The sequence below is a fragment of the Sinocyclocheilus anshuiensis genome, unplaced genomic scaffold (genome assembly GCF_001515605.1).
Source record: "Sinocyclocheilus anshuiensis isolate Anshui unplaced genomic scaffold, SAMN03320099.WGS_v1.1 scaffold297, whole genome shotgun sequence".
NCBI lineage: Eukaryota > Metazoa > Chordata > Actinopteri > Cypriniformes > Cyprinidae > Sinocyclocheilus > Sinocyclocheilus anshuiensis.
In genome coordinates, this window is record NW_015536479.1 from 1,005,901 (window position 1) to 1,016,468 (window position 10,568).

The window sequence follows — 10,568 nt, forward strand, 5'->3', positions numbered from 1 at the left end:
CTAATTCTTCCACAACATGCATTCCAGACCCCCAGTCCCCATTGAATTCCAGCTAATTTGAGGCTCGGGCCCCTTTTCAAGCCGGTGATTAGCGCTGAACCTGTGTTCCTGCTCACAGGCGGTATCAGTGTGGCCATTTCTGGCTCCTAAATCCCTATCTGGTAACCTGGACCCTGAAAACATACATACCCTTCATGCTTCGTTTTTGTAGTGGTCCCTCCCAAGAGTATTAGTTAGGTATCGTCCACATTCTTGTTCTCAGTGAATTAGTGTAAACGTTAAGCCAGTGGCCCCACAATGTTCTTGAGCGTAACTTTTCAGTGTCCATCCAAAGTTTTATGTACGCTGATGTTACCATTTGGAATTTGTCTTAATTGTTTTGTTGTCTCCGTATAAAAGAATTTCTCAATGTGACCAAAATGAGGTGCGAGGACATTTGAATTAAAGCAACAAATTGTACTAATGCTTAAGTCCAGCTGTCTGTGTGCATATATGCTACTATAAACACTGTAACAAAACCATCACACCGATTTAGGCGAGTTTCAGCTTTCATTTGGTGTCATATAGTGACTGGTGCGCATGTGTGTGAGTCAGGGGTCCCCAACATCTCTCAGGGACTTTACATTTGTGCGCTTAACCTTCTTTCCGTGTCACACTTTAACTTTCATCATCATTCACCACTTTGTTTACGTGACTGAATTTTACCGGTTGAGTTTGTCAAGTGCACTGAGTCAGCCTTTGCATCAGCGAAATCTCTCCCTGCATTTCAGCACTTCTCCTGGGATTAGTTTGAAGGCAAATGCAACTTCAAAAAGACGCATTTCACTATACGCATAAGAGGGGCTAGAATATTAGGGAGTCCCATTTCTAAACCTCTTTCCTTAGTCCCGATCTAAGGCAGGAGATTTTGGAGATGTCAAAACATATAAGCCATGTCTGCCTTTAAGGTCTTGAACACCGTGCTTGCTCCTTTCATGTGCATATAAACTCTCCACTCTGCGGAAGGCACTGGAGGATTTATCTTAATGCGAAGGCATTTTGGCAGCAGAGACGGAAGCACAGTTTAGTGATGAGATCACTGTCGACTACTACGCTCGTGCTATCTACGTTACGTTTCAGGCAACACTACAAACTCGACCCTGCAGATCTAAGTGTGCATCTTCTTGAACACTTGTGTCATAACACTTACACCGTCTGACCTCAGTGTGTTTCAGCTCTGAGAGATGATGAGGCAACTTTTGCAGTGTATCGTCTTCATTTGGTAACTTTGTGACTGTTGTCTTAATCCTAATAAAATGTGTAATCAGTTACTCTTAATGGAGTTGGTGTTTTTGTTTCATATTATATAAATATTGTATGCCATTTTAAAGGTTGTATCTTTAAGGATCTAAATCTATTGAATAACTGACAAATTAGGGAAAAACTAACCATTCCAAACAAGCGTTTGGAAGTTTTATCTGGACTCTTCGTTTACTATGAGCAGAACTCTTTTTAAATTTAATGTGGATTTTTTTCTGGATTGGTTTATATTGGCTGCAGTGTACTGTAATCCTCTAGATGGAAGCATTTAATCACACTGGCCAAAATACTGCATACACGAACACAAGAATGTGTAGAACCTACTGAATTATGGGTGTTCATCTGTGGAGAAAAAAGAAATGACGTGGATACTACGCCAAACCCTCTGCATGAGTGAGACTTCTATCTGAAAAGCCTTTTTGCTTCATTGTTCAATGGCTTTGTTTAGCACAAAAAGTAAGGGAGCTTCAGTCAAACATATCAAGAGCTCTGCATAACACCAATGGCAGAACAAACTATTCAAAATGAACCATGTGAAGCTGTAAAGTTTGTCGTGGGCAAAGTTACTTTTAAAAATAATGCATTACACTATTGCGTTACTCCCTAAAAAAGTAACTGCATTACTTGGTTACTTTTTATGGAAAGTAATGTGTTCCATTACTTTTCTGTTCCTTTTTCTCATCTAGGCTGGGCTTGCTTGTTTGTTTTTAATAATAAAAAAAGTAATAGTTTTTTAAAAATGTAAAAGCCTTTTCACACCATATGTGGAACAAATAAGCCTCAGGCTGAAGGAAATGTAAATTCATGTCTGTAGAGGGCGCAGCTCAAACCTTTCAACAGGATGGAGAAAAAAGTTCAACACTCTTCAGTATAAGAATTGGATCATCCAAGGTCAGCAGCAAAGACGGGTAAAATACATAAAGGATATTTGTGTTAACGTCTAATTATTGCGGGTTTGAGTTCCTCATTCTGAGGAATACTGAATCTGTTTTTGTGCAAGTGAGAAGTGTAAATGCATGTTCACATTGAACGTAGAACTACAGTAACATCATGTTCACACAGCACACACGCCTCTGCATTTACTCCCGATTTCTCTCAACATGGGGACAGGAGAGCTGTCAGTCAGTAAATGGGAAAAACTGGCATTATTTGAAAGTAACTCCGATATCTTCTCGTATATTAAAAGGTAATGTGTTACTTGGAAAAAAAGTAATCTGATTACATAATTTGCGTTACTTGTAATCCGTCAACACTGTCACTCATTTTCATGTCGTTCCAAACCTGTATGACTATCTCTCTTCTGTGGAACACTAAATAAGATGCTTTGAGAAAGAAAGAAAAAAAAAGTTTTTTGGAGGTCAAAACTGTTTGGTTACCAACATTCTTCGAAATATCTTCTTTTGTGTTTCACAGAAGAAAAAAATGCATGCAGGTTTGGAATTACACAAGTTTTCATTTTTTGGATGAACTATTCCTTTTATTTATTCAGTGGTTGGCAATTGAGAAGATCATGTGCTCTTGGTATTGCTGCATAGAATGGCTCTACAAAATACAAGATTAATCTCTGTTTAAATTTGATATACATTTTCCTTTTTTTCTTGAGTTTTATTGCTTTGACATAAGCCACACAGAAGAAAAATTCAGTAAATGAGACAATTAGGAATGCACACAAGCACTATTTGTGGGTTCGGCTGGTTGCCGGTGGTCTGATTTTGCACCACTGTTATAGCTGGTTGGGAAAAGTTTGGAGCTATTTTCCTGCGGCAGGGATGGGCGGGTGGGGTTTGTGTGGGAAGTCACTCATTAGCGCAAGTATTTAGGCTGACGTCATGGCCAATCATTAAGTGGGTGCAGGAGCCAGAGGACCTACTGATGGATCGATGGCCAATTAAACTCTCATCTCTCAGGGCCCCTGAAAGAGAATCTCCTGTCCCGCTAGTCTTTTTCTCCTCCGTCCTTCCGTCTCCCTCTCCCTTTCTTTTTTGCTCTTTCCCAGAGTGAGTGGCAGGGAAGGGTCAAGCAGCCCCCGGTTCCGCAGTCACCTGGAGTGCAGCCAAAGCCTGGGCCTCCAGCCAAATTCAAAACCACTCGCAAAAGATATGAAGCTGCCTTTCAGGTGCCCTTCTCCAAATCCATGTTTCTCTCTGCTTCAGGAATTCCATACTTTATGTTAATGCAGCAGTGTTATTGCTATTCCAATGACACTACTGACTGACACCCAAGCGTCGGCTCGCTGAATAGTGACACGATTGGCTTCTGTAGAGCTGAACTCAACTGGTTTTGTAATTGATTAACTTTGCAACATTGAGATGAATAATGACACTATGAGCTGCTTTACAGCTCAAACGGAGTTGGTTTACAACATTGACACTAATTGTCCTGTTTTCTTAATGTGTAGCTGCTTTTAAAACAATCTGTATTGTTGTGTAAAGCGCTGTATAAATGAATGACTTGACCTTGGCATTGTGCTTATGTATATGTGTAAGCAGTCAATATTAGATTAGCCATTTGCGACTGAATGGGTGCCCAGTCTTTGTTTGGAGTACAAGACTGACTTAATAAATGCATCGTCTTTTAGACGTCAACAAAAAAAAATGCATCATGAATGTGAAGCCAACAGCATTGAACAAGCCTGAACATTGACCCTGCAGGTCAAAGAAGATATCCATCATAAGTGACTGACTTCCTCTCAGAGACGCTGACTTCTCTCCATAGTGATGTGAGAGTTAAAGTAAAGCACTGGCTGTTCCTGAACCCTCCGAAGGTCAACCAAACTAATGAGGTTAGGGCTAGAAACTGAGGGCCGTTTGGCCATGAATGCCATGTGTTATGCCAAAATCTGCAATTCTCCACAATGGATTTTTAATGAGCGCGGCTTATGCATGCTTAATTTGTTGCCCTTTCAAAATGCTCCCTTGCATGTTGACTTGCGCTTCGAGTGTGATATCACTGAAACTGCAGAAACAAGGACTCTACCTTTTGGAGTTGAAAGTGAGGCAAGCTTTTAAACTTTCAATGTTTTTCTACTGTTTTGTAGAGCGTAACCAAGGTTTTTTTTTTTGTTTTTTGTTTTTTTTTGCAGGAACCTGTTGTGATGTACTGGAGGTGTTGTTTAGCCTGCGGTGAAATCCAGATATACATTCATATCTGTTGGGAAAATGAAGAGGAATTCGCAGTAGTTTTTTGTTGTTGTTGTTGTTGTTGCCCAAAATACTTTATTTTCCCTAGATCTGAATTTTGCCAAACAAATAGCCAGCTAAAATGATTTTATTTTATATTTATGATTTTTATTTTAGATTTTTGAAAAGATACATTTTGGTCGCTTTGTGTTTCCGCCGACACGCCACGCCCCCCCAAAAAACACGTTGAAGACGCTGACGTTGTGACGTCACTCAGGTGACGCGACCTGAATATCAGTGTTCCAGAATTTTGAAAATGTATGTTACCTATATTTCAGGTCAGTGTGAGGGAAAAAAATGTGTTTTTATGTTAAAATTTGCTTTTATGTTTTTGCATGCGTCGTGAAAACACAAGATAGGTTAACGCGACAAGGAAAATAAATACAGCATTTTCGATGATTATGCCGCTCTGAGTTGATAAAGGGAGGAGATGAGGAGGAGGACATTAGACTGGAGCAGGGCGGCGCTTTGTGCTCCTGCGGGATCTTTCCGAGTGAGCGAAAGTTCAGAGCAAGAAGCAGAAGTGCACTAAACAATCTCGACTGCGAGTGTTAAACACATTCAGCAGAAACAGGAGTCTGTCTGTCCTAAAACGCGCGCGCGTCTGGATGCGGCTAGTTCTGTGGAAATACTTTCTTACTCAAGGATATATAGATGAAGCACAAAGGTAATCCTTGAGGAAAGTTGTGTGATTTAAAGATGCGCTGGGTTTGTTCCTGCGCGCTGCTGCTGCTGGTGCTGCTGGATAATGCCGTGCCTGCGTGGAGAAAACCCACGGTAAGCGCTCGGTGTCATCTCAACTTCAGACTGTTCTCGTAAAAGAACTGAAATGACATGCACAAGTTTTTAGGACCCTTCAGTATAAGTTTAGCACTGACATCTGACGTGCGTTTCAAACGAATTATTTTATTATTTTCATACATGCATTTTTAAGCATAGCCAGAATGTATTTACTTGTACACCGCTAAAAGGTGGTATCTTGAAGCAAATATTTGCGTAGAAAAATTAAGTAAAATAAAATTGGTGTAGGATTTACAAAAAAAAGAAAAAGAAAAGTTTTCCCTCAGAAATTGCTAGTAAATGTCATAATAATTAAAGAGAAACTAACGCGAAATTTTGAAATGCAAAAACTTGATAGTATTCTCTTGTACAGTAGAAACCTACTCCAGTAATCTTTATCTTCGAAAAAATTTGACCAAAAAACTTGTTACTTACTCATTTGTCAGACTGAGACATTCATTTGCTGTTCACGTGCATTTTTTTTTCTGGAAAGAGTTGTAAAATCTTTGCAAAGATCAAAAGGAGGAGGAAGAGTGTTGAAGGTCACGGGTCTCTGGGCATCATCACATGTGGGTGACAGATCTTCCAGAGCTTCGGCTGCATGAGTTACTGAACCACAACAGCAGCACAACTCATATATATGCGACCCTGGACCACAAAACCAGTCATAAGAGTCTTTTTTATTATTATTTATATTTATACATCATCTGAAAGCTGAATAAATAATCTTTCCATTGATGTATGGTTTGTTAGGATAGGACCATATTTGACCCGAGATACAACTATTTGAAAATCTGGAATCTGAGGGTGCCAAAAACTCCAAAATATTGACTTCCAGAGCTTCGGCTGCATGAGCTACTGAACCACAACAGCAGCACAACTCATATATATGCGACCCTGGACCACAAAACCAGTCATAAGGGTCTTTTTTTATTATTATTTAGATTTATACATCATCTGAAAGCTGAATAAATAAGCGTTCCATTGTATTTGAAAATCTGGAATCTGAGGGTGCCAAAAACTCCAAAATATTGAGAAAATCACCTTTAAGTTGTCCTTAGCAATGCATATTACTAATCAAAAATTAAGTTTTGATATGGTAGGAAATATCCTAATGATTTTTGGCATAAAGGTATATTTGTAGCAATAGCCTACAATACACTGTACAATGTATTGTTGGCTATTGCTACAAATTTACCTGTGTGACTTAAGACTGGTTTTGTGCTCCAGGGTCACATATGTGGAATTTCATACGAGACAGAATCTTTCATTAACTCTACTGATTTAGTTTATTATTTGCTCCTCTAAAAGTTAACAAATCTGATACCACTTCTGTTTTGCTTTTTTTGTGATGTAGCCTAATGCAAATAAAAATAGATTTCTTTTTAAAACGAGTACTTAAAGGGGTCCTATTATACTCTTTTACAAAGTCTTGATTTTGTTTTGGGGGTGTGCTAGAACAGGCTCTCATACTAGGTAAGTTGAAAAAGTGAAAAAGCATAATAGGACCCCTTTAAATTTACTTTAAAAGGTACTTTAAAAGGATAAAAGTGTGAACTTAATGTAATGTTTGGATGCTTAATTGCATGTTAATTGCAATTAAATGAGAGTAGCTATTTATAGTTTAAATTTAGGCTATGTTAAGTGCAATTAGTTGAATTAGTATGTTGTTTTACCCATTTAAATAGGACTTAGGGACATCTTATGTCATTTCATAATTACTTAGATTGTCTTTGAAATATGGTTAAAATGTACTGCTTAATGTACTGACAAACATTTATGGTAGACTAAATACTAAACTACATTAATGTCTACATTAATGTAATTACACATTAGTTTAAGAAACAGTCATGAAAGTGGCCTTTTATCTCATTATTCAGTACAGTTTATTGAAAGTACTTGTAAGATTTGAGCACATTTAGGACAATTAAGTGCACTTGTTTTTCACTAGGAATAAGCTTGACGATTTGAGTGAGAAGTAAAAAGAATTGAAAAATTATGAATTTCAGAATGTCTTAGCATTTGTACTTTCCCTCTTTTGCTTTAATGGCAGCAGGATTGGAGCTGCTTGAACTCCACAGTTTTGTATAAAACTGTAAATGATAATTGTGTTCTCATCTCCAGCATGGTTTGAAATGATCCAAAGTGGAAGCTAGTATATCAGTTCACATGCCAATTCTGCTTATTTGATGTCTGAAACATTTCTTATTAATTTTACATCATAATGTTTCAGAATCCTAAACCTTGTTGATTTCCACTGTATATCTACTATCTCGACATAGGTATGTCAATTTCCTGGTAATCATTATGGAACTTCATAGATATCATGGTCGCTCAGCACATGGAGATCTAGCTTCCTGCATTGTTTAGAACTCAAACACACCTAGGGTTGCAAAGGGGTGGAAAATTTCCGGAAACTTTCCAAAAATTCCTGGAAAGTTTCCAAAATTTCTGGAATGTTTCCGAAATTTATTGGAAATTTTTCACCTTTTTGCAACCCTAAACACACCTGAACTGTGTAATCAAGGTCTTTGCAATCATTTGAGCAGATTAGTTGGAAATTTTTCACCTTTTTGCAACCCTAAACACAACTGAACTGTGTAATCAAGGTCTTTGCAATCATTTGAGCAGATTAGGTCTCCTGAACTGATCATATTAACAGTACTTTAGTGGATCAGAATCATCATTTGTGTTACACTTTGGACTTGGTGGTTTGCTATATGATGATATTACATTCAACATCACAATATCTGCCACTCTTTCAGCATACCTTCTTCTGTCTTCCTCTTAGGTGGCTAGTATTCATTTGAATAAACCGTGTGTGCAGACGGCATCACCTGTGGAAGCGAGATCTCATCGAGGTCAGGCCCGATCCAAGCGCTATGCCATCAACCCACTGGGATACAAGTGGGAGCATTTCAACGTCACCTACAAGTGAGAGAGACACAGGATATATAAAAATATGACCGGACAGATGCATGAGATGATGAGGGATATTTTGGGAAGAGCAGACTGATTTCGGGAGTGTTGGGCTTTTGTAAATGTGCTTTCTGATTGATAGCAGACACAGAGAAAAGCGTGTCATTAATTTTTGTCTGGAAGTAATTTACATCTTTCCCTCTTCAAGGATCACAAAGTTCCCCAACACACTGAATAAAGATGATACCCGCAAAGCTATCAGCATCGCCTTCACGAAATGGAGTGATGTTTCTCCTCTGGCTTTCACTGAGATCACCAACCCCAACAAAAGTGCTGACATCACTATAGGTAAATAAATGTGCGGGAAAAGAGCCAAAACATCAGGCATGTGCACTTTGGCAGGCTGACAGAGTACTCTATGCAGTTTTTTAACACCTCCTTTTTCTGAGTCAGGCTTCTACACGTACAATCACACAGATTGTTGGTGGTCTCCATTACACCCGTGTTTTGACGGGCTGAACGGTGAGCTGGCCCACGCCTTCCTTCCCCCACGTGGAGAGATTCACTTTGACAACCATGAATTCTGGATTCTGGGCAAATCCCGCTTCAGCTGGAAACAAGGTACTGATTTAATGCATTTTTATTCAAATGGGGGGGATGTGCTTGTCAGAATACAAATATAACTTATCTGCTCATTGATTCCAATATTGAAAACTTAGATTTTTTACAGACTGGTGGTGCTTTAACCAAATTGAAGTGGCATTGTCTGCATTGTGGGAATGATAAAATAAGTTGTTGTTGCTGTTTAACTAATTTCCAATTACTCACTTTTGGCACCTAAGTTTGAATTCTGTTTGGAAAGTATGTTTCAGACAAAATTTGAGATTGTGGAAAATCTATTTCTAGTCCAATGGAAATCGAAAGCACCAGGTGGTTTTTAGTGTCTAGATCATTTGTTTTGCTTCAAAATGTATTTGCTAAAACTTTACATTAAATTTGAACTGATGGTGGCGCTAGAGTAAAGTGTTGTACACTGTATAGAGATGAATAGATGTATTTTGTAAAATGTTTAACTTGAATACAGGAAATACATCATGTAAGTGTGATAGGTGATCAAGTGCAAAGACCGCAAATGTAAGTATTGGGACAGACCCACTGATGTCATTTTTTAAGTGCGTTCTCTTTAGTAATAAGAAGCTTTTTTGCCACTATTGCTTCGCAAAATGATTCACTGTCTCTAAGTGCTCAAAATGCCACAGGCTGGTCAAAACATTGTAAATGCCATGACAACTCAGCCCAAACATGTATAATAATGACACTTTTACCAGCTAATTGCAGATGTTCTAACTGAAGTATAATCTTTTAAATGTAATCTACAAATAAATGAAACCATTAAATATGAAGGTTCTGTAAAATTTGTGTTCTTGCATTAATGTAGTACTTGTTTTGTGTGGGCTTGGCAAGTCAATTAAAAGAAATTAAGGTCACACTTTATTTTAAGGTCCAATTCTCTCTGTTAACTAACCATTAACTATGACTTTTGCCTCACTAAACACCTCATTTTTTTAGGTGTCGGGCTTTCTGGGATGGTACTCAAATGGTTCAGGTCATACTTAGAAGGGAGAGGTTATTATGTGAGTTTAGGAGAGCATAAGTCTAAGTGGATGTCCATGACATGCGGAGTCCCACAAGGCTCAATTCTTGCACCGCTCTTGTTTAGCCTGTATATGCTCCTACTACGTCAAATAATGAGAAAGAACCAAATTGCCTATCACAGCTATGCTGATGATACCCAGATTTACCTAGCCTTATCTTTAAAAGACTACAGCCCCATTGACTCCCTCTGCCAATGCATTGATGAAATTAACAGTTGGATGTGCCAAAACTTTCTTCAGTTAAACAAGGAGAAAACTGAAGTCATTGCATTTGGAAACAAAGATTAAGTTCTCAAGGTGGATGCATACCTTGACTCTAGGGGTCAAAAAAGCTAAAAATCAAGTCAAGAAACTTGGTGTGATTCTGGAGACAGACCTTAGTTTCAGTAGTCATGTCAAAGCAGTAACTAAATCAGCATACTATCATCTCAAAAACATTGCAAGAATTAGATGTTTTGTTTCCAGTCAAGACTTGGAGAAACTTGTTCATGCCTTTATCACCAGCAGGGTGGACTATTGTAATGGTCTCCTCACCGGCCTTCCCAAGAAGACCATTAGACAGCTGCAGCTCATCCAGAACGCTGCTGCCAGAATTCTGACTAGAACCAGAAAATCTGAGCATATCACACCAGTCCTCAGGTCCTTACACTGGCTTCCAGTTACATTTAGGATTGATTTTAAAGTACAATTACTCATGTATAAATCACTCCATGGACTATGACCTAAATACATTGCA

The 10,568-nt window shown here is 38.5% G+C and overlaps 1 protein-coding gene across 1 annotated transcript in view; it reads left to right on the plus strand.

Annotated features, from left to right (window-relative positions):
- Positions 1–4,826: 4,826 nt before the first annotated feature.
- Positions 4,827–10,568, plus strand: part of LOC107672246 (matrix metalloproteinase-23-like) — a 10,765-nt gene continuing 5,023 nt past the window's right edge. The window contains exons 1-4 of the mRNA XM_016465387.1: positions 4,827–5,255; positions 8,050–8,192; positions 8,386–8,525; positions 8,631–8,798. Of these exons, the coding sequence (XP_016320873.1) occupies positions 5,178–5,255; positions 8,050–8,192; positions 8,386–8,525; positions 8,631–8,798 (529 nt within the window). The 5' untranslated portion in view covers positions 4,827–5,177. The remainder of the gene's footprint in view (positions 5,256–8,049; positions 8,193–8,385; positions 8,526–8,630; positions 8,799–10,568) is intronic.